We start from the raw sequence: 25,242 nt of genomic DNA, 5'->3' as shown, positions 1-25,242 counted from the left end.
TCTGCGATATGTTGATGGATTAATGAATGAGGATCGTTAAAAAGAGCAAAATCAGTTTGCTCAAACTCTAGTCCAAAAAACAAAACGGTGTTTCCTCATCAATCTCAGAACCCAACTTAGCTTCCTTGCTTGCTTTCGATGTCTATGTCCAAATTAATCCTTTTAACAACACATCAACTTCCAGTCTTCCACGCATATAGCCGGGAAACTCATTGTGTATTTGTCTAGTAGATTGTTGATCTATCTAACGTCAAACTGTGTAATCACATTGTCTAATTACAAATAATTTGGCTAGTTTCGCATCCACAAATGCATTTTAACTACTTTTATGAAACATGGAAAGTGTACTCAATTTAATTGACTAAACTCGTAACACTTTTAAGGTTCATTATATGAAGTTTTGAACTTATAGAGTACATATATTGTGAATATAGTAGTCATTGGAAATGACCTTTAATAGCATGAACATTCAAAGATGATAAACATAGCAATAAATGCATATAATTGCTTAAATTTCCACCATCCCTTCAATCTTCTACCTGGACATTAGTTGTACAAATTTGATACGTGAGTGTGACATGTTTCATAACAATGTACTCTGTATTAGTGTGTGACTATGTGTCTTTGTTACATACCTTTTTTCCATACTTAAATTTTTCTAAATATAGATTCTAGTGACTCTTTTTTAAAGCATTAACAAAAAATCATAACAAATCCAACAATGTCTCCAAAAATTAAAACACGTTCATTATTTACACTAAAATCTTTAAAGAATACATGCAAACACCCGATACCAAAACATTGACAATCGAACCCAATCCTCTCATCTTAAAAATCTCAAGAAATTCAAATCGAATCCAATCCTCCAATGGTCCCGTCTTAAAAGTTATCCCACGAAATAAGTTCAATCTTCGGCCAATTGCTCCAATCCAAGACACCTTCACCTTTCTCAAGTGATAGAATCACTTAGTATGTATCATACTATCATGTATAACAACTTGGCAACTATGACAAGTGACAATCCTTTGAATTACATGATCTTCATAGTAAAAATACGAGTAATATTTCACCATATAACAACACTAATATACATGGTAAAAAAAATCTTATACTACAAAACTAATCATAATAATAACCTAATCATAATCATAAGATATGAATATATGATTAACTATATTATTAATCCATGGCATTTGGACCAGCACAAGCTTTCAAAACAGGGCTCCAAATCCATTGAACCAAAAACTTCCTTCCATTCTTCCCAAACATATTATACGTCTTACCACTTCTATCCCTCATTACTTGACCCGTATACCCGCCACCTCCTCCGGTACCATACAACCCTTCACAAAGATCACCGATCTCAGTCGGAGCAGTTGGATCTTCACCAGCATACCACGCATTAATCAACGGATTAGACGACAACTCCGCTAATTCATGCCCAATAACACTAATCATACCATCAATTCCAACGTCATTGTTCGGCGGCTTGAGCGCAGCCAAGCCGCCTCCACTCATATACCCGGGCAGAGCAAATGGGTACGCGCAAACCTCCGGACACTGCTTGCCGGAATTCCCAATCCACGCGTAAGGGAGCGTGTACCCGACAAGAGACGGGAATGTGAAGTAGTGAAACCCACAAACTGCCCGGCAAAAATCCTGCATCGTAACATCTACTGAGGTTAAAATGAGGTAGATCCCGTTCTTGTGGTCTACTGGGAACGGCGCCGTTTTGACGCCGTTTGCTATGACCTGCTGGACGGATAGTCTGGTTAGATGGGTTCCATGGGAATACTTATGGTCGGAGTATTCTCCGGCGATTAGGAGGTTTCTGGAGACGTTAGCTCCGGTTTGATCGGTGTAAAGCGACACCGTCTTCCACCAATCCGACACCGTTTGAGTCTTGGCGGAGGAAGGAGGAGAGGAGGAAGAGGAGATAGAGTGAAGAAAGTCTTTGATTAGGGATTGTTGAGAAGGGGCCCACTTACCATACCAGATAATGTAAACGTTAATGGGGGAATTAGAGAGAACTGGACCCATGTGGTATTTGAGGTCGACGAGATTGGAAGAACCCTCGAATTTTTTGTTGGAGGAGAGTGATTTTGGGGGAGAAATTCTAGGGTTTATGATTTCTGGGTTTAAGTTTAGGGTTTGAAATGTTTGTTCAGCTGAAGAAGCTGAAATGAAGAGGAGTAGAGTGAGGAGAGAGAAGATTGACATTTTGAATTTAGAGGAGAGAGAAAGGGGGGAAAAGGAAAAGGGTGTGAGAGGAGTGAAGTGAAGGAGGTGGGTTTATAGAAGGTGGTAAAGAGGAGAGAGAAAGAGGGAGTAGGAGATGGGCTGGAGACAGCTGCAGTTGGTGGGCACTTGGCTTCTTTGAATGTTTTGTTGTTTGGGGGATTTGGACATGGAGGAAAATTTTAAAGGGGTGGTTCTAATTTTTGTACTACTATACTAATGTTTGTTAATTGCATTATTGTTTTTATACGAGTAATGTAGCGGGGCGTTCGAGTATATATTTCGTATAGTATAGACGAGCAATTCAGCAGCAGTAGGAATCATTATAACATTATTAGAGATAACAGTGCCACAGTGGAGCACATATTGGAGACGCACATTCAACCTTGGCACTGCTAAGGTTTTAATTGCAGAAGCTATAGCTCGATATTCACTAGAGCATTATTCACGAAATAAGGCTTGCTTAGTATTTACGATTGTTATATACATCTATGTATGTATATGGTACTTGTATTGATTAGGAACTTCTAACAGTTCTAAGTAATATGTTACTCTTATCATAGTTGTTTCCTACATGAATATTGCCTGATTTTGAGTAGCAATTCCATTATACATTCGTATACAGAAGCATCATACAGTTTTGTGTATTTGAATGCAAAATTATCATGATTATTATCGTGAATCTTTAATACTAACTAAATCATCGATAATCAAATACGTGCCTTGAATAACATGTAAATGAAAATTCAGAACTAAAAATTCAAAATTGCGTGAGGAATCGAGAAGTACTAGAGTATTTTGCAATAGGGAAAAGGAAGGATATTATCCCATTATATATTCCTCAAATTTTTTTTTTTTTTTCTTTTTTGGTAATTATTGAGAATTTAAGTGAGTGGAGTGGATTTTGTTTTTCTGTTTCTCAACAGAATTTAGGTGCCTTTTATTCTAGGGAAACAGAATTTTAAATTATAGTACTAGTATGAAATCTTAAGGCCAACAGCTAAGCAGGGCAACTTGAGAGAGTATATGTACCTTGTATTTATTCCCATGCTTCCGTTCCTACTCAATGCATGCCACTTATACCAGTCACTTCATTTTGAAATTTGTCAACAAATCAATAATTTAATTAATTAATTGATTGATTAATTTTGTATTATTGCACCACATTAGGCACATTTCCTACAAATGCGAAAGCTTGACAAGCTTCTTATTAACACGAGGGATGGAAGTAATTAAGGTCAATTGCCATGAAATTATGTAATTCCAAGACATAATTATTCATACTCGTTTTTTTTTTTTTTTTTTGGTGTGTGAAGCCTGCTAGGGTTATGTACAAGGACAAATTTATTGACGGTTGATTCTTGATTTTTCACTCAAAAAAAAAAAAATTAAAGATTCTTGATTTTTATTAGAGTGGAGCTAATGACTAATAATTGGTTGGATTTTGGTATGTTTTTATTCGTTGTTATCTTCTTCAATACTGATTGATTTTACTTAAATGATAATAATAATAATAATAATTTTACTTTATTCTTGAGATAGAGGTTTTGATGTATGTGTTGACTTGACGGGGTCTTCTCCATTGACAAGTTGTCTGACTTCGTTCCTGGTCGTGTTGTGTCGGTTGCGACGCAGCGGAAGCAAGACAAGTATGGCACGCGTTGCAGGGCGATTGGCTATGAGTTTAATTTCTTCCTTTCCTCTTTTCTTCATTGAGGGAATTAGAGAAGGGTGATGTTGAGTTGCTGAAAAGGGTTCAAGCGTTTGTAAATTAAAGACTCGGGATATTGGTGTTCGTGCAGCTGCTCACATCTTCAACAGAATTGGATTCGCTATAGCTAGCGGGGCGCGGGCCTAAATACTATCTCGGCTCCCCACTACTTTTTTTTGTAGGTTGTATGACTCTATCTGTTTTTGAGATTTAATAATAATAATAATAATAATAAATAATTTTTTTTGACACAATAATAATAATAATACGGAGTAATAATAATAATAATAATAATAATAATAATAATAATAATAAAGCATCTAAAACTACAATTTTGGCTTAACCTTGATCATTTATTCTGTTTTCTTGTTTTACAAATAAATTTGATATTCTTTTGTTGTTAAGTTGTTCACACACTACATATTTTATGAACTTCGTATTAAAAAATTTCTTCTCAAATCACCAAATGGGTCTCCGGTCTTCTCATTATACGTACTCCGTACTACGTAAATGTGGCATATTATTTCTCATTTAATGTATTATTTTTTATAATTATTATTTCAACTAATTAATTGTACTCTGTATCAATCATTGGTATATTTAAATCGAAAAATGAAATAAAATCATCAGTGACATATTGAGAGGAAAATGGGAAAATTTATACATAAACACATAAATGAGAGAAATAAAGTTTTTAGCATGTGGATAGCACTATTCTAAAATTTTCTATTCACAAATATCTCCAATCGATCTATTTCACGTCCTTTTTTCCCTTTTTCCTAATAAAATGTTATTATTTGTATTTTGCAATTAAATGTCTCAACAAATAGTTAGTTGATCATTTAGTACCATGCAATTGTTTTTGAATTTATGTCTTTTAAAGTCTTTTTGCATGTGAGCAAACTTAAACCTGAAATTAATACACAACATTTACCATACTTTTTGTAATAAAAGATAAAAATCATACATTAAAGAGGAAAGTGAAAGTTAATTAAGGCCAAAGGGGTAATTAATTAATTAATTAAGCTGATAATGACTTCTTTTTGGTGTTTTCTAAATGATTTTAGTTTTCTTTGAGTGAAAAATGAAAAAGAAAAAGAAGAGTAATAATTGTTTGAAGTTTGGGATTTTGGAGCCATCCCAATCTCATTCGGTTGATCACATGGTCACTGTTTATTTTTTAATTGATAAAGCATTCAAAAAGGCATATCTTTTGGGTTGACACAATTGCAATTTTTTTTAGCAGTATTTCACCTACCAATTAATATTATTATGGCCTTCCATTCATTTTGTTTCAAATTTCAACTGCTGGTGGACTAACATAAAGTGTGAGTGATATTATAATGAAATTGTAGGTATTTAACAAATCTAGTTTTAAGGTTTAATTGTACTTTGCCATACTTTAGTTTATAATTAGTCCATAGTGGATGTTGAGCTTGTAACGGTATGGTTATTATTGTAAGCTAAGATGTGGTGATTACTTTCCCTCAATCATAATACGAGCACGGTCTTTAATCCTTGTCGAGAAAAAATAGATTATACATTGTGTTTTGTATGTTTCCTAACTTGAGTATATGTATATACATATGCAGTACGTGTTTAAGAGCAATATAAACTTTGATCAATAACCTCGTGATAAGAAATACTACTAGCTTAGATTATGGTTTGAAACAACTTTAATTCTTTAATGAAGAGTTTACGCCACAAAATTTATATACTACGTACTTTTCCTTTCTTATTATTAACATAGAGTGATTTTTTTTATACAAAAGACGTGACATTAGCGAGTATATGTGATGTGATTGTATCTAACCTAAGAATATATGGAGTATATATAATAAACTCCGTTGTCATGGTTGGCTAGATTTCACATGTAATTGCCTTGTTAGGATAAACCCCCTCATCCCAAAGGCGTGTAATTTAGGTTTTCTCGTTTTTCTTGGCTTCTTGTTCAGATATTTGTAATTTCTCTCACTCTCTCAAATATTTGTACTTGCTCAGAAATTGTCATTCTTAATGTTAGGTTTCTCCTTAAAAAAGTTGGCATAAAATTCAATTATTTTCTGAATGATGTATGCCAAGCATTTGCGCAAATGTTTTGGGAAGGGAGCTAATTAAAGTAATTATATAATGGCGCTAATTAATGGGCCAATTAAAATGTAAATTGTTATCAACTCCCAGGAGAAAGCTCAGCCACTGCTGCTAGTCCACCTAATTAGCAATGTACCACCAAATAAAGATGCTTATTATTTTAATTCAAGGTTATTTATTAATGAAAATGAATTATTCTATGGCTTCTATTATTAATTATTTGACTAATAAATACTCTAAGATGCTAAAGTGATGTTAACCATATCTTCATGGCGTATAATTATCGTGTTAAGAAGCATGCATACTAGGTTATCATGCTCCGTGATTCAAACATTCATGTTTGTAATTTGTATGATACTATAGTTGACTGTATGTCTGTATATTGTCCATTTAATAAATTATTATACAAATAATTCTTTTTAAAGTAACAATGCGACATGCATTGATCAATTGTCAAAATACACTAGTATTACTTTCTTACGTGCACATATGGATGGCGTTTAGAGTGAGGGATAGCTCAAGTGGTTAGAACTTATCAATTATGAATTGATAATTTATCAATAATGATTTTATTCTTAAAACAAAAAAAACATTACGTGGATGTGGTAAGTCTGTCCAAGGGCTATAAAAGTTGACTATAAGTTGATCGTATTAACAACATAACAATTTAGATCTTATCTTGTTCACTCTATTTTTCACTATTTAAAGAAATTTAAGCTCTAGTCATATAAATTCATATAGAAGTCCGATTATAAAGGTTACCAAAGTTTAATTTACAGCCAAAATGTGTTTAAATAAGATTTAATTTTAATTAAGTTCAAATAAGATCAATAAGACTAAATAAATTTTAATAAGTACTTATAAGTAATTGTCTGATGAGTAAAACGAACCCCTGATAATTCATTTTATAAACCATATCTCGAACTTTGCTTTAATCATATATATAAAACATGATATTTTGTGATATAAAATTGGAGTGCAGACTCAAAATCCAAGCTTTGTGTTGTAACTTGTAAATTGTAATATGCTTGTAAGTATATAAGTAATACAAGTATAATCCATTCATGCATTGTAGCTTTGCTGTATTCCTAAGAAGAATTAGGCCCTTATTCAGGTTACTTGAAAGTGAAAGTGTTCGAACTAGGCCCATATCACAAGATCCCAGTATTTAACTCAAAGGCCCAAATAATTGTGATGATTGGGCAAAAGTGCAGAACTCTGGATATTATTCAACTAATCCAAGTACATTATCCTACTAACACTGCAACACTAACAGTCTAACAGAGTAACAAATGACCCCTTCTTATAGGCAAGAAAAAAGAGGCTATAGGGGGATTGCTAATAAGTATGCTAACTCATGTGATTCTTAACGAAAAGTGGGATATCCGATAAGTTACCTTAAGAGAGTTAAGAATTTATAGAGAGCACGAGAGAAAGTGATTAAATATAAATAAGGTATCTGGTTTAAGTTGTTAAAAGTTACCTAAAAAAGTGTTGTAATTTTTTTACATGTTAAATTATCAAGTCTTAATTTTTGTAAAAAAATCCCAAAATAGCACTTGTATATATAATTTATGACTAATGTTAATACTTACGTAGGTATTTGTGAAATTGGTGTGCTTGTGTCATCTCACATCACTGTGTGTATATGTATCATACCATATGTCAAGATGTATGTTCGACTTAATTCAAGTTTCTCTTCAACACATTAGGCTACATAGGGTAGTGGACTTGATCAAATCATCAACAAATGTATTTTTTTTTTTAATGAAATTTCTAATTATAGAGTCTCAAAGGGTGAATGGTAATAACGTGGCTCCCATGTCGTAGATACAAAGTACAAAGCCTAAAAAATCATTCTCAAAATATGTTAACCAACTGATGCAAACGGTATCCACGTTAGCAAGTATAGTGGCTCAGCCATCTTAACTACTAGGATAGTACTTTACTTTTTTTTTTTTGGTTCTAGGATAGTACTTTACTCATAACACTTAAATTGAAATTAGATACATTTCAGATCATATATGAAGTAAAATAAATAAATAAATAAAATGGAGAAGCTAAATAGAAGAGATGCAGAGACATTATCTTCTAAATAGCTTATTTCCATATACGTTCTTTTTATTTTTATTTTTTATCTGCTTTTTATAGATCTTTTCTCTCATACATTTACTAGTGACAATTACACTATGTACATGTACTACATACAAGTATATGATACACTATCGCTGTAGTGGTACACAAGATCAATCAAAATTGCTAATCAAATAAAAAAAATTAATCTATACCAACTACACTAATCCCCACATCTTGAAGTTAGCAATTAGTTGTGTACTTTGGATAAATGAAGGAAGGTGCACAATACAATTGGACCACGTTTCAAAAGTTCCCAAAATTGTTAAGTTAATCTCATATCAGTATATCACCCCCTTTTTAAAAGAAAAAATAAAAATAAAAATAGAAATAAAAAAAAAAAAAATAGAAATAAGAAAAAAAAAAAAAAAAAGATTGAATAAAAAGAAAAGAAAAACAGCAAAAAGAAAGGCACTAACAGTCTGCTAAAATCAAAATCCTTCCCTGTCTTAAATCGGTGACAGGCAGTCGTCGCCGACGCCTATTTTTGGCTCGCCAGAATAATCAAACACTTCCTTTTCTTTACTCTCTCTCCTCTCCCAAAGGAAAAAAAAAAAAAAATCCCCAATTTCAAAACCCTAATTTCACCTGCAAATCTCTTCACTCCTTTGTCATAATCTCTCTTTACTTTGATTACAATCTAATCGCAATTGAAATTGTCTACCAACTCCTTTAATACATTCGTCTCTTCGATCCAGATTTCGTAGTATTATACTTAATTTTAGTGATTGTTGAATTTATGATTGGTTGTGATTCTCCCGAATCGATGATTTGATCGGCGAATTTTCGAGAATTTGGGGTTTTGGTTTTGTGTAAGGTGGTCGAAATGGCGGCACAAAACCCAGGGGATCTGTTTGATACGTATTTTAGGAGAGCTGATTTGGATCGAGATGGTAGAATTAGTGGCGCTGAAGCTGTCGCTTTCTTCCAGGGTTCGAATTTGCCGAAGCAAGTTCTCGCGCAGGTTTTTTTTCCCTCTTTCTATTGAATTTTCTCTCTCCTGGTTATTTGGTGGTTTGTTTAGTGACTTGAATTTGATGTTTTGTTGAATTTAGATGCAATTGATCTGAATTTATGATTGTCGAAAAGTTGTTTGGGTTTTGTTGGTTAATTATGGTCATTTCTAGGTTGGGTTGTTGTTGGATCATTAGAACTGGTAGAGTAGTGAGATGGGATTATTGGCTGGAATGGGTTGATGGTGTTGTAGAAAACTCACTCAATTGTCATGGTTATGATTGATTTAATAGTAGGAATTTGAATTCAGCAAGAATCGTGATATTGGGGGGGGTAGAATGTAGCTTTATTTACAACTAGTACGACTGGAGTAGTCAATAGGATGCCAAAGCTGCAGGCATCTCTGCTCTTTCGATGGATACCTATTATAGCGTGTTAGCGTTTAATGGTCCTTCTCATAAATTTGTTGTCGTCCCAATTGGGAAGGAGAACCAATTGCTGCCTCAGTTGTGGCATTGAAGTTTAGTTGGCTCTTCTCATCGTTTTGTTGACTCATGACATTCATCTTAACATAGGCAGATAACTCATCACTACCTTGGTTCTGCTACTGACGTTTATAAGAATAGGCCAACTAATTTGCTCTTTTTCCCCATTTTCTTAGTGCTTGTTTGTTATAACTATGGGGTAATTATGAAGTGGAAGGATGTTTGGTTATCTGGTTGGCAAAAATGTGGGAAGTAGCTCACCATGGCTACCCTAGGTAATCGGAATTTCTCATGGGAAGTTTTGCTTTTTATGACTATAACTAGATTATAAAACTACATGAATAAATCAATACCTGATTATACAGGAATAACATTACTAATCATGTTCAACAAAACAATTACTTAAAAGGCTTACATTCCTTGGCAGCAAATTGCATGGTTGGGATTTTTTATTCTTCTCTGGCTATTTCAGACTTTCATTCATTGAGCTTGCAAAGTTGCAACTGCTCCCATTTGATGCTTATCGTAGTTATCGAGACTTGATAGTGATGAAAAGATCAGCAGAGGAAAGTAATCCTGTATAGGCAGGGATGTTTCATCCAAATAGTGATACAGTTAGGAAAAAAAAATAGCCGTATAGCCTATTAGAATTAGAATGGATCTTTGGGTCATATGGCATGGTTGATTGAAACGGGGGATGGATGCAAACAAACTTAGTTTTTATATGTTCAAGGTAACTAGTAGCTCGATTCAAAATTACCTTTGTTTCATTTATTTATTTTTATTTTTTAATTTTGTTTTTATTTTATATCTACTTCCTATGTTTCTATAGTTGCAACATTTCTTATTGGCACTATAATTTAGGAGTAAAAGTAGGGGGATGTGAAGGGTATTGTGAGAAAAGAAGATTACATGAATAAGGCTAGTGGGAATTGGTACCTATATGAAGTACGTTTAGGGAAATGGTGCAATAGAAATAGAATAAGTATGAGTCAAAATATTGGCCTATTTGGTCAAAGTTAGAAAAGTTTAACCATAAATTATCACTTTTATATTTATCAAAACATTGGTTTCACTCCTCTCAATGTGTTAATTTTTTTTTTATAATGAATATCAACTCTTATTCTCCATGATTTTTACTAGTACATAACACAAAGTGTATCTCTAAAAAACAACGGAGAGAATATGTCGTTCAAAGATGGGAGATATTACTCTGGTCTTTGGATAAGTGCTGACTTAGAACATGCACATTTGGAAAGTCTTCTTGTTTAACTGTATTATGCTGACTGTATTTCCTTTTTTTTTTTTTTTTTTTTTTTTACAATTATTATAGATATGGACGTTTGCTGACCATAACCGAACAGGGTTCCTTGGTAGAGCCGAATTCTATAATGCTCTTAAGCTTGTGACTGTTGCACAAAGTAAGCGTGAATTAACTCCTGAGCTTGTCAAGGCAGCTTTATATGGTCCAGCTTCAGCTAAAATACCAGCACCACAGATGAGTTTGCCTCCTACACCTGGTCCCCAGTCAAGTACTGCTGGATCAACCCCTTCTGCACCTCAGACAAGCAATGTTGCTCCTATCTCTTACCATAACCCTGGACCTAGAGGAGTACCAGTATCACCTAATGTTAACATGAATCAGCAATATAACCAACCAGCAGTAAGTGGGACTGTGAGACCTCAAAATGCAGTTTCTGGTGTGGCTACACAACCTGTACAAGGGGTTGGGTTTCAAGGATTTCCTGGAGGAGCTCCTCAGTCTGGATCAAATCTGCCTAATTCTAGACCTTCAAATGACGTAGGGGTTGTTAACACAGGAAGGTCACCAACAACAGTATACTCAGAGAGAAGTAGCAGTCTTTTGACGAACCAGTCTGGGGTGACATCAACAGCAGGACCAGCAGCATCTTTACCACCTAAGCCATCTGTAGCAGCAGGAAACTCTGTCACGCAACCTAAACCATCGCAAAATGGGTTCACTCAAGGCTCTTTCTTCGGAGGTGAAGCATTGTCTTCCGCTCCGTCTCTGCCCAAAAGAGAGGGTTCTGTTCTTACCTCATCTGCTGGAAGTGTACTAGTTCCTTCACCTTCGGTTCCAGTTGCAGCTGGCAACCAGTCTTTCTCCAAGCAGGGTTCTGTTGCTTCTGTACCGAATTCACTCGCTGCTCACTCTTTTGGTGGACAACATCAAAAGCTGCAATCACACGTGAAACAGAATCAACAAATTCCAGTCCAAAATTTTGCTCCACGTGGCCCTCCTGCATCCCCACCTAATAATTCTGCAGGACATCAGCCCCAGCTGAACTGGCCAAGACCAACTCAGACTGATCTACAGAAATATACCAAAGTGTTTATGGAGGTTGATACTGATAAAGATGGGAAAATTACTGGCGAACAAGCACGCAATCTATTTTTGAGTTGGAAGTTACCACGAGGTAGGTGGTTAGATTTTGTCATCTACTTTAATTCTTTATAATTTTTAGTATCTTATGTAGAAGTATGCTTGATTTCTTATTGCTGTATATGGTTTCATCTAACAATTTTTTTTTTTAAATTTTTTTATCACTTTAATTGTTTTTCTCCTCGTTTTTGTTTCATATCTTTAAATTTGAAGCAAGTCCTGTGGCTCTTGTGCATATATTTTTTGGCTGTGTTCCGAGTTCCTTTCCCCCCTCAAACTGTAGTTTTTGTTTGAGTTTTCATTTCTTTCTTTCTTTCCCCCCCCCCCCCTGTTTTTCTTTTTAATTTTTAATTTGTAGTAATTGTTTGAGTGTTTAACCCCTCCCCCCCTCCCTCTTAAAATCCTGGCACTTTGGAGTATTGATTACGTGAAAGAAAACTGGTGTGGGTGGATATCTGAAGACTCTGCAAATAGGGTGGGTAGATTGCTGAAGTCTCTCTGCTGATTCTGTTCCATTATAAATTTTAGTCAGATTAGAGTGGAATGTGATTGAAATTTTAAAAGTAACCAACTTATAATAATTGTATTGTGTGAATTATGTTTTTGTTTGGGGAGCACAAATTCCAATTATTTCCCCTATAATTCTGTGCAGTGTAATATTTATTTGTAGTACCCTTTAAAATATTTGGTGCTTGTGTGGTTGACATTGAAATTCATGGAATGTAATTTTTTTATGAAGTGGGAAAGGTGGAGTTGTTTGGTTGAAAAAATTGTGGGAAGCCAGTTTTCCTAGGAATTTTTTCTACCCACAAAATGGAGGGAGCTACTTACCTAGGGCCCCTATGTAACTGAAACATCTCATGGGAAGTAAACTTCATATGCTCAGCCAAACAACAATTAGTCATTCCTAGGAATAAAATTGCATGGGAAAATCATCTTTCTTGGCCTTACTATTTTCCATGTTCAACCAAACAAGCACTTTTCCATGGAGCTGAGAGTTATTTTAGTTTGGTCATGGGTTCTCAATTTTTTATGCCACTTTGCTGTTCTGGCTGGATCAACTATCTCTTTCTGGGATGTTTGGTTCTGTAAACTTTATATATTTTTGTATTGTAAGGAGGGTTGCATTCATAAGCATGCTCTTCTATTATGCATCAAAACAATTCTGTAGTGATCTTCAATGAGAATTTTATTTTATACTGTAGAGAATGTAACAATGGAGGAATTGGTCTCTTGTATGGTGTATACCACCGGATAGTGTATTTCTTTAGGGTGTTGGGGGCACTACATTTTTGGGTTCTTTGGCCTCCTCTTTGTATAGGGTTGATAGGCCCCTGACTTTTTAAATGTATTCTTTTTTAATGAAATCGAAAAAATTTGCAAGGAATTTGGTCTCTTCAAATATTTGGATTGTTTTATGTATGACATGTCAGGTTTCTATTTTTGTTTTGATAGGAGCAGGTTTCCTTATTTGATGTGCCACTTATTCAGTATTGTTACATGTTCCAGAGGTCTTAAAGCAGGTGTGGGACTTGTCTGATCAGGATAATGATAGCAATCTTTCTCTCAGGGAATTCTGCATTGCACTTTATCTGATGGAAAGATACAGGGAAGGACGTCCTCTTCCAGCAGTTCTTCCAAGTAGTGTTGTGCTTGATTTCCCTGCAACTACTCAACCATCTGCTGGATATGGTAATGCAGGATGGGGATATTCTGCTGGTAAGCTCAGATGTTGCATTTTTCTGCTCCTTAACTTTGTTTTGAATTCTATCTTGATGAACTTTGGACTGACTGAATACTTAACAGCAAATATTGTTTAATGGGATACTTCCTTACAGAGCTGCCTTTTTTTTATTTTTTAACTTTGCATACTTTCTTTGTCTTTTAGGTTTCCAGCAACCACAGGCACCTGGAACTGCTCCAAGACCAAATGCACGTCCGACAGGAAAGCCACCATTGCCTGTTACAGCTCATATGTCATCTGATGATAGAATGCCACCTAAGCCACCAAAAGCCAAAGTGCCAACGTTAGAGAAACACCTAGTAGAACAGCTAAGTGAAGAGGAGCAGAAATCACTCAATTTGAAATTCTTGGAGGCATCAGAGGCGAATAAAAAGGTATGTGCTGTGTACTTGCTCTTATATACATCCAGTTCAGGTGCTTCTATGTTGCAATAGTGCTGTGAAGTTTTGAGTGTCAGCACACACCGATTCCATATTTTAAACATTAGTTATGGTCATGTTAACTGGATTTGACCTCTTGGTAAAGTTGAGACCATTGAAAGGGGATGAAAGGAGCAACTTTTAATGGGCTATTGTGGCAAGTGCTGTGCTAGAAACTCATAATTATGAGGAATGTCTTTTTCTTTGACTTATCTTTATATGCTTCTTTTTTCTCTATCCAGGGTACTGTGGGACTGTGGGTTGTGTGAGAATTGCTAGGGTGGGAAAGGTTCCTTAATCTTAGACTTCTAAGTGTCTGTTAATACCAAATTAGCTTTCATCTGTTCTTTCATTGAGGAACAAGATATTTTTATTTACCAAAGGTTTATTCAATTTGTTATTCATTCTCCGTTCCTGCATTTTTATTCTTAGGTTGTGCTTGTTTAAGGGGAAGTTGTATTATGTTTGGTTTGTTAGTGGATGGGAATTGATTTTCTTAATGATCTTAATTCTCTCTCTCTCATTTCTGTTTTTCTTTCAGTAGCTCTGGTATCAAGGAACCCTTAAAAGGAATTGATATTAGAATGTTGATGGAGATGAAATCCTGTTGAAAGTTTTTTCTTTTGGTTTGAACTGTCTTTCTATTTTTGCCACCTGAGCTAACAGTCTTTGTGATTATTCCCACTCGAGCTAATTTGTATTATGATTGTTCTCCCTTGATATATCATATCAGTCTCCTCCTCGGTTGCTAGCATGAGTAGCATCTCCTTGATGAGAGAATTGTTTCTTCTATTTTTTCTTCATTATATAGTGCAGGCTTTGTGGTGTTTGAGAAATAGAAATTGTCTTTGCTTTTGTGTTGTCTTTTGTTTTACTAAGAATGTTGTTTGGTTGATGCCAGGTTGAAGAATTGGAGAAGGAAATAAAAGAAGCAAGAGAGAAAACGGAGTTCTACCGAGTTAAAATGCAGGAGCTTGTGAGTATTTTTAAGCTTTCTTAATTTAGTAACGTTGTGTAATTTCATTATGGCACAATAATGAGAATTTGTATAGAGTAACATAGTTTTCCATCTATGTGTTATTTTGTATATATGCATTTTGCATGGTTTTATAGTTGCTATAATGAGGCTCTCGAATGATTTATAATGGCAACAAATTTGCATGTATAGTAGATAACAAGTACTACCCAATCATATGTTAAGAACCATTGTCTTTTATCTATTGCATCCGTTCTTGACAGCTGTTAATATGTACGCAGTACTATTTGCACACTAATTTATGCATTTGAAGAGAGAGAGAGTTGTGTGGCGAGTGGGTGGATTGAGTAAGAGAGAGTAAGTGTAAAGGTAATAATATTGTAGGGTATGAGGGAATTGGAAAAAGAATCTGCCAAAAATGGAATATAGTGAGTGTTGGGAACTTTCTGGAATGGTTGAAAACTGATAATGTTGAGAACTTTCTGAGGTAGTATATAAATAACAGTGAATAGCTCAATGAAAATATTTAGTTGAGGAAGTTCACTTGTCATACTTCCATTTTTTTGCAGTGTGTTGTGTGTGTGTGTGTGTGTGTGCTTATGACGAGAGAAAAAAAAAATGATGATACATTGATGAATTACAAATTTAGTTTTGTTAATTTTCTTATCATGTCATTTCCTACTGGTCCTCCCCTGGTTTCATGAACGATCATTCCTTTTCTTTAACAGATTTTTTGGCGGTGTTTAGCTTGCTTTGTTTTTGGATGTAATTATTTATAGTTCCTCACTACTTCAATGTTACTTTGGAACATTGATCACAGTTTTTTTTTTTTAAAAGGTTCTGTACAAGAGTAGATGTGACAGTCGCTTTAATGAAGTTTCTGAGAGGGCTGCTGCAGATAAGCGTGAGGTGTGGGCTTATTTATTATATATATTTTTTTCCTGAGATTTACCTTATCAGATAACAGTGGTCACATTTTCACGAGTGTGACTTTTCAGGTTGAGTCTCTGGCTAAGAAGTATGAGGAGAAGTACAGACAAAATGGCGATGTGGCATCTAGATTGACAATTGAAGAAGCAACATTCCGTGACATACAGGTTTTTGTTGTGATTTATATTAGCTCATCAGGGTTGTAGCTGGTAAGAAGCATTTCCTTTAGCTGCTATAGCGTAATTTTATTATGATTATCTGCAGGAGAAGAAAATGGAGATGTATCAGGCAATTGTGAAGATGGAGCAAGATGGCACTGATGAGAACCTTCAGGTATTATGTACTAGCTATGAAAGAAAACAGAAGATGATCATGAACATCTACCTTGGTTTTGCTTTTCTGATCTCTGGAGTATCTTGTCAGGTTCGTGCTGATCACATCCAGTCTAGTTTGGAGGAATTAATAAGATCTCTCTGTGAACGTTGCAAGAAATATGGATTGCGTGCAAAACCTACCACGCTAGTTGAGCTTCCCTTTGGTAATCTCTTACACTTTTCTTTGATCGCATTTCTTTTGAGTTCAAATCACTGATGAGGCAGGGGAAGGCTTCCCCACCTACATTGTATAATAGTACTTCGACATCTTTGGCCATCTCTTCTTGTTTATTTATTTTTGGTCTAGGAATTGCACCATATTGTACTTGTTTTTATTCCAAAAAATTTATCCTGTTTATAAGGGCTAGACTTTTTATATTTTAAAAACAAGGCCTAGCTTTAGACTGTAAACTGTAATATATATACTTCCTCCGTTAATGGTTATTTGCAACAAAGGGGTATTATTTGTGAGATATAAAATATTCCTTTGTTGCAAATAACCATTGACGGAGGAAGTAGTTAAAGCTGAGCCTCATTAGGTACTGATATGTAAACCCGGATAACCTTTCAAATTGCAATGAGTACCAAGGCTTACAAGATTGTTAACTCTGGCTAAGTCTTCATATCGTCTGAAATGTCAGCTCAATTTGAATTGATTGTTCTGAAGCAGTTTTTTGTTTTATTTTCTTTCTTAGGGTGGCAACCTGGCATTCAGGAGAGTGCTGCTGATTGGGATGAAGACTGGGATAAATTTGAAGATGAAGGTAAGTTGAATCTATATTGATGGAGGATCAAACTATTATATTATGTTATGTCAGTGATCCTTTTTTATTGTTTTTAAGTCTTGTTCTTCATGGCTTGCAGTTATGTGGATTTTATCCACCTTTGTTTTCCTTCGTCTGAATCAATTGGAATTCTAGCCCATATCAGCTGCCTTCTGACCATATTAGCATTTCTCCTGAATTTGTAATTATTGTGAAATTTACTTGGAAGGCCTGTCTGAACTTATTACCTAAAACTTGTTTTTGGGGTAATCATATGCTCAGTAGTTGTGTGGATTTTTGTTTAATTTTTATTTACTTTTAATAATTTTCTTTTGGCAATGGGCAGTTCTGACCTTAATGATCTAATGTCAACCATGTGATTTGCTGCTAGGATTTAGTAACCTTATTCAGCCATTTAATCATTTTAATGTTTTTTCCCCCCTTCACATTCTTTTTTAGTATTTTTTTTTATTTATTTTTAATATTATAATTTTCTAACAGTTTCAACAGCTGAAAGTGAATAGGATTGTGCAAGCCTTGATATTTTGTTCATTAAATTTTTACTCAAGTGTTGTACTGTTATCTTTGTGTCTTGTTTGCATTAGAGAATGTGGGTATGTTTGGTTTTCTCATGTTTGTTTGTGCATTTGGTTTTCTGCTTCAGGCTACACTTTTGTGAAGGATCTAACTCTTGACGTAAATAACATCATTGCACCTCCGAAATCAAAAATTAAAGTTGCAAAGAAAGAAAAGAATATGATTTTTGAAGGTGATGCAGCTACTCATACGTCAGACTCTGAATCCAAGCCTGTCAAGTCCGCTGCAGAGGATGAACAGGTGGCAGAAAATGGTGTCGTAGGTACCCCTAAGGCAGTTGAAACGGTAAATAATACAGTTTCTAGTCCTGCTAGAAGTTCGCATGGAAGTCCACGTGATGGATCTAAGGACAATCATTTCCAAAAGCTTGGAAGTTCTGTTGCCTCACCTCGTGCCAAGGAATCTCAGAGGTATGTATTGATGTTATGGGCGGCGTTACATTTGTTGAATAGTATCTATTTTTTTTGCTAACTTTTCTTGTAGCTGAAAGTACCATAAACAGTCACTGCAATGCTAATAACCCCACCAGCTTTGGCCCTATAAAATGTGACCCTCTTTGACCTTACCCGTTATTGACCCACACCAATCCTGACGAATTGCCCAATAACCAGGTCTACTTTCCAATTCTTCATAGTAGCAGAAAACAAGACATGAAATTCTTTGTCAGATTCCACATTGTTTCCATCGATAAGTTTTCTTAATTAAGCCTTTTTTTTTTTTTTTTAATAATTTTTTTGTATTTTCCTTCCCTACAAATATATTTCCTAGCATTGCACTTTTCACTGTTACTACAGCCTGAGTCAGCCAATTTTATTTTTATTTTTTATGCTGGTAATATGTTAGAAATGGTTGCTGATTATCAGGATAGATCAATCCAATATGACTCATCAATCGCACTTCATTGTGGGATGACAAATATCATTGTCTTGTTAATTACATACAGTATTGTTGTTATTCCTGGGCCTATACTGATGATTGTTGCTGTTTATCTGATGTAGTGACGTTGGGATTGCTGATTCTTCATTTTCCGGGGAGAAGAGTTTTGATGAGCCGTCTCAGGGCACCTTTGATACTAATGATGATGCCGACTCAATCTGGGGTTTCTCAAAGGTAAACTAAACTATTCTCTTGTAGCACCTGTAAAAACTTAAATATTGTACTTAGAAAACCATGTACAACTAGGTTTTCTAGGCAAAGTTTTGTCAAACTGACATCAATGAAGTTTAATACTCCCTCCGTATTTTTTACTTGCTCCACTTTCCTTTTGTGGCCGTATTTTATTACTTGCTCCATTTTATTTTTTAGAAACTTTTAACAATATTTTATTATTATTCTTCCCACTGTTGGTCCCCTCATATCATATTTTATTATTTTTCATACTCTCCCCACTTTTACTCACTTTTGCTTAGACTTTTTTATTTTTCAACTAACCCCACTTCATATTCTATTGCTTTTTACTATTCCTCCCAAAAACTCCGCACATGGAGAAATGGAGCAAGTAATAAAATTCGGAGGGAGTAGTTTATTGAATTCTAAGGTCTGGAAAATAGAGAACTCGTCTTTAGTTCACTTAAAGTTTTTGGACTGTTGTATCATCAGGTTTGTGCTACTGTATTTTAGTTAAAGGTAATTGAGTAGCAGTTTTTCAGTCTCTGCTTGCGGTAGTAAAAAATTCAGGAGAAACACAAACACCTCCCCCTCTCCTGGGTTGATGCTAAAAGAAACACTGTGCTCCAAGAGCCTATCTATTCCTGTTATATTTGAACCAACTTAACCTTAAATTTGTTGCTGAATTGTTTTTTAGGAGATGAAACTCGACAAGCATAATGATGACTTGTTTGGGCATGGGCAATGGACTCTGCCTCCTATCAGGACTAGTTCATCACAGGCTGATGACTTTTTGCCCAAAAAAGGCATATTTGCAGACTCTGTACCAGGCACACCAGCAGATGTCTTTGTGCCGAAAAAGAGCATTTTTGCAGATTCTGTTCCTGGTACACCAGCAGATGGCTTTTTGCCCAAACAGAGCATTTTTGCCGATTCTGTTCCAAGCACACCACTATATGAATCAAGCTATTCTCCACAGAAATTTGGCGAAGGACTAGAGCGCGGTTTAAACTTTTCAAGATTTGATTCCTTCAGGTCATCAGATAGTGGCTTTCAGCCTCAAGAAAAGCTGTCTCGATTTGATTCCATGCGCAGTACTGGAGATTTTGACTCACACGATGATAGGTCATTCCAGCAAAGGGATACTTTTTCACGGTTTGATTCTATGCGAAGTAATAATGATTTTGATTACGGGGATCGATCTTCGTCATTTGATGATTCAGACGCTTTTGGCTCTGGGCCTTTTAAGTCTTCATTTGGAAGTGAGACTCCTAGGGGTGACTCTGATGCTTTCGGATCTAGTGCATTTAGGTCTTCTCTGGGAAATGAAACTCCAAGGTCAGAGATAGATGCATTTGGTTCTGTTGGGCCTTTCAGGTCGTCTATGGCCAATGAAACTCCTAGGGCTGATTCAGACCCTTTTGGGGCACCTTTCCGGTCATCACTGGGTGTTGAAACACCGAGAGCAGATGGTGATCCATTTGGTTCTGTTGGGCCTTTCAAGTCATCTTGGGGCAGTGAAACTCCAAGAGCAGATGCTGACCCTTTTGGTGGTCCTTTTAAGTCATCATTTGGCAGTGAAACACCCAGGGGAGAATCGGACTATTTTGGATACTCTGGTTCTTTTAAATCTCCCTTTGGCAGTGAGACGCCTAGGGGTGAGTTTGATTCTTATGGGTTTGGTGGGCCTTTTGGTTCATCACTTGGCAGTGAAACACCTAGGGGTGACATGGATGCTTTCGGTTCTTCTGGGCCATTTAAGTCGACTGTGGGTAGTGAAACGCCAAAAGATCGAACAGATAGTTGGAGTGCGTTTTAGAGTATCGTGAGATTTTATTCTAGATCCCTTGTCCAATGCTTTGATGCTAGAGCAATTTTGCCTACAAATGTTAGAGCCTGGGAATGCTTCATCATGGTGTTTTTACAGGCTCCCTAGCGTGCTGCAGGTTTGCCACCTGCTACCAACCAGCCGAAAATCCCTGCTATGATCTTTGAAGCGGCTAACTCCTGGCTTATCAGCTTCATTTTTTTAAACCTTTGTAAACATTCCTCTATTATATATTTTCTTGGGGCTTTGTTGGGTTTGCGAAATTTTTGCTATTGCCATTTCCTGCTGCGGAGAACCTTTGGGATTCTTGTTTTTGTTTTTCCTCTTTAGCCAATATTGTGGCTTGTAATGAAAAGTATAGTTGGCTGGCTTTGTAGTATCAGCACGAGTGTATGTTATTCTTTACAATTATCTGGTTACACGACTGTTGTGTTACTGTAGTGTAGCTGTGATTTTTTGCATTTTATCTTAAATGTCATTGAATATTGTATCTCAACGAAATTGAATGTTTTTGCAAGTAGCGTGCAGAGGTGAATCCTAATTTTTGTATTGGAGTTCAATTTTCTACAGGAGGGGCTATTTAGATTGATCTGAATAAATTTATTTATGTAATTTTTGCAGTTTGCTTAATACTCACAGGCTGTAATAAAATGCTGATCTACTGTGACTCTAGATAACACAGGTCACTGGCCCCAACGAATAAGAGTATACCTGTAATTTCTCAATTTTATGTATGATTCAAAATAAAAGTATGTAAGTGAACTTATTGACATGATAAAAAGAACATTAACCGTGAGCATAATGTAAATTTATTATTCCGAGAGTTGCCAACAAAGGCTTCAAGTAAGGAGAAGATTTTTTGGTTCAGTATTAGCGAGTTAGACACTTTGAGAATGAGGGGGGGATTGAACCCCCAACCCTAAGATTGTAATATACAATCCTTACCACCAGACAAAACTTAGCTTGGTAATTTTAACATTCATAATGTAATTTTGTTTGCGTGCCTATTGACTAATCCGTATTGTATTCCGTAGTCCGTACTTTTGTCCAAATATGTGTATATGAGGGAAAATGTTCTATTAACCCATGGGGTTACCAACCCTATGAGGTGGATGCTGACTTGTATGATGAGGTGGCTATACCTTTTGATTGCTTAAATTATCATTAAATGCATTATTCCATTCATCTTTTCCAATGCTATTGAATACTCGGATGATGTTTCTATCTTTAAATATTGAATACTCTATTCCACAAGATAAGAATGAGGTTGTGGTTGATGTGGGAGAAGATTGTGATGAATCTAATGACGAATTTGATCTAAACTTAGACAATTTTGACGACGGAGATAGTACGTGCACATTCTGATTTTGAAGGTGGTCAAATTGGTAATGATGTGGACAATGTGGAACATGAAGGTTTGTGTGATGATGGTATACAAAATGTCATTACTCCATATGTTGGGATGGTTTTTGGATCGGCCGAAGAGGTGATTAACCATTGTCATGAATATGGGCATTATGTTGGGTTTCAAATCAGAATTAGAAGCTCCGAGAGAATAGATAAACCGAGTACTATGGCAAGGGATGTAGGCATTGAACGAAATCGGCATATAGAAGATTATAGTGATTGTAAGAGATTAAAATTTGTTTGTTCAAAAGAGGGTAAGTTTAAATCGAAACCAAATAATCCTCAACAAGCAACTAAATCAAGTGTCACGGGATGTCAATTCAAAATAAATGCATCACCTAGATCTGATGGTTAATGGAAGCTTAATAAAGTTCAATTAGAGCATAACCACCCTTGTGATCCGAAAAATTCTAAATTCATGCGAAATTATAAATTCATTAGTGAATAAAATAAGAGAACAATCTTGGAAAATGACATGGCTGGTGTTCCCATTGCAAAGAATTATAATTCATGTAGTCAAGTATGGAGGCCATATCGTTATTGTAAACCGGGTTTTAATAAATTTTTGTGATTTTCTTAATAAGCTTTACAAACCGGTGCGCGCGCAACGCGCGCGGCGCACATGTACTAGTCATTTGAAGTTTCAAATACAACGTAGCATACTAGCACTCACATACTATACCAATAGTCTAAAATCAACAACCTACGGAGTATAAAGACGGAGGTGCCCCACAACAATATCTTTCTTGATACTGCCAAAATAAAATAAAATGAGAATTTTGTTTTATCATACTTTAATAAGCAAATACTGACAAATAACACAGATTAAGACTGAATAATCCACAGGCTGTTCCGTCAGAGGTGTTTTCGCATAGAATCATATTTGTAAGCTCCTCCTTACTGTAGGAAAATTATGTTCTCAGCTAATTTACTACTTGTCTGAAAAAACACTCTGATGTACGTAACCTTCATCCATTACGGGTGAATTTTAAGCTATACAAGAGATAAAATGCAGACAGCGAAGCATTTCCATTCCTGAATCCTGATATTTGCTTAAAGCTGTCTTATTAGTCTTACACATATTCGGGGTTAAATGACTGATAGCACTTGATCATCACAAAATTACAAAAACTAAATAGGCAGATTTAATGAAGTGTAGTCTTTTTAAGGAAGTCAATTCACTTTGAAGCAATTGTCTAGAGTAGAAACTACTGCAGGCTTGCAGATGCGAGTGTCACCAGGATGACTACCTGCAAGTCTGCAACTTAGGTGATAGCTTATGAACGTTTAAATGGTCAAAGGAAACTTGCTTCAAAGAAGACCGGCATATGTTCACTTGAAAAAGTTGGTCAAGGTTGGATAAATATGAATAATCTTCGATTCATCATCTTTGAAACATAGTGGGACGGGGTTTAGATCTGAGAGTTAGTCTCTAGTGACAGTGTATGAAAACTGGAATAAACTGTCTCTGATGGTCTGACCTCCGACACCAGCTGTGATATTATGAACTTCAAAATGGCCTCAACTGACAAAATTGAAGCCACATCTCTAATTGTATTTTTAGAGTAGTAGTTGTAGAGATTTTTGAAAAGATGATCGAACGGGAAAACGAAAGGCAAATCCTGATCATTGAAAGGCTGATCTTCCAGATCCTCATGCTCCAAATCCTGGTCCTCCACTGGGTCAGGAGGGGGGTCTTCAACCTCCAAATCCAACGATTCTTTGAGATTATCAAATGCATCCCACTCAACCACCGATCGAATCGAACGGCCCCTGACCCAGCGAACGCCGTCGACACCGTTCTTTACCGCAAAAGCCGCCGCAGTAACAGCCGACAGATGGCTGAGAATGACTTTCTCTCCATTGCAATCAAGGGATGAAAATTTCGAACACTCCTTTGAGACTTCCTTTCTAACAGCCTTCAAACCCTTGATTCTTTAAAGTTTATCTTCCCTCAAATCCTTCAATTGTTCCAGAGCCTCGTCACACTCTCTCTGAACATCAACAGGTGCATACTCCTTCAATTTTTCAAGCAATCTCAAAACTCTGTTCAATTTCTCCTCAAAGTTCTCCTCAAAACTTTGTTCAACTTCAAAATCAAGCATCAGTTTCGCTTTGTAATTCTCCATCGAACGTCTTACTTCATTGAATCTTCTCGCGAATTTTGTCATTTTTTTGAGAAATTAATGGGTTTAATTTTGGGATTTAGGGTTTTAGGTTCAATTTGGGGGAAAATGAGGGTGGTGATGATGGAGAGAGAAAGGGATTGGGGGTTGCGGTGGTGATGGTGAGAGAGGGGGTTACGGTGGTGATGGAGAGAGAAAGTGGGATTAGTGGTGGCGGCGCCGGTGGTGGTGGAGGAGAAAGAAATCGGCGGTTTTGCCAAATAGAGTGGCTGAATAAGGACCTTTTTATTTTAATGATTTATTAGTTTTTTTTGCTAATCCAAAATTGAATTTTATTTTATTTTTATTTTTTTACTATTTTTTATAAAACGTAGTCTATATTTTTTTATTAAATTTTTTTTAGTTTATATTTTTTTTATCACTTTTTTTTTTAAGAATATCACTTTTCTTATTACATTATATTTTATCTAATCTAAAATTGAAAATTTTTTATAGTAATTGAACATGATTTTTATTACAATTTTACTTTTTTAACTTGAAATTATAATTAACATCAAATGATAATTTCAATTTTTTAAATATAAAAATATAATTTTAGTTTTTTAAATAATATAAATCCTAATATCTAAAGATAATTTTTAGTTTTGTAACAAATAAAAATGATAAAATTTAGTGTTCTTAAATAATTAAAATCCTCATAAATTACTATTCGTCGTTTTTACCTACGTGGCAAAAATTTAAAATTTCATTCGTCATTTTTGTTTAGGTGGCGAGCGATTTTTTTAATTCTAAAATAAAATAGAAATCTAATTTTTAATTGGTCGAAAACATACCTTTTCTTATCTTGAGATTTTATCTAACAAGATGTAAGCCCGTGCGATGCACGGTTTTTAAATATTTCATTTTTGTATTTTTTTTTTTTTTTTTTTTGTAATTTCTTAATATTTTTTGTTT

The 25,242-nt window shown here is 35.3% G+C and overlaps 1 protein-coding gene and 1 pseudogene across 1 annotated transcript; one reads left to right on the top strand and one right to left on the bottom strand.

Moving 5' to 3' along the window:
* Positions 1-722: 722 nt before the first annotated feature.
* On the bottom strand, positions 723-2,280 carry LOC145619413 (protein EXORDIUM-like 5 pseudogene; annotated as a pseudogene).
* Positions 2,281-8,537: 6,257 nt separating this feature from the next.
* Positions 8,538-21,290, top strand: LOC145619062 (uncharacterized). Its single transcript, XM_081673660.1, has 13 exons — positions 8,538-9,137; positions 10,946-12,050; positions 13,526-13,735; positions 13,905-14,134; positions 15,081-15,155; positions 15,993-16,064; positions 16,154-16,252; positions 16,350-16,418; positions 16,509-16,623; positions 17,155-17,223; positions 17,888-18,230; positions 18,819-18,930; positions 19,625-21,290. The coding sequence occupies exons 1-13, from the start codon at positions 9,000-9,002 to the stop codon at positions 20,744-20,746; spliced, it is 3,759 nt and encodes a 1,252-aa protein (XP_081529786.1). The 5' UTR covers positions 8,538-8,999; the 3' UTR covers positions 20,747-21,290.
* The last annotated feature ends 3,952 nt before the right edge of the window (positions 21,291-25,242 follow it).

Source organism: Chenopodium album, chromosome 27 (assembly GCF_948465745.1).
Source record: "Chenopodium album chromosome 27, dcCheAlbu1.1, whole genome shotgun sequence".
Taxonomy (NCBI): Eukaryota; Viridiplantae; Streptophyta; class Magnoliopsida; order Caryophyllales; family Amaranthaceae; genus Chenopodium; species Chenopodium album.
The sequence above is the reverse complement of the archived record's forward strand: the minus strand, read 5'-3'. Positions and strand labels throughout refer to the sequence as shown.

Coding starts and splice junctions, on each gene's coding strand:
- LOC145619062 (XM_081673660.1), top strand. CDS start 9,000: ATGGCGGCACAAAACCCAGGGGATCTGTTTGATACGTATTTTAGGAGA. Junction 16,253..16,349: donor CAACATTCCGTGACATACAG/GTTTTTGTTGTG, acceptor GATTATCTGCAG/GAGAAGAAAATGGAGATGTA. Junction 17,224..17,887: donor GGATAAATTTGAAGATGAAG/GTAAGTTGAATC, acceptor TTTCTGCTTCAG/GCTACACTTTTGTGAAGGAT.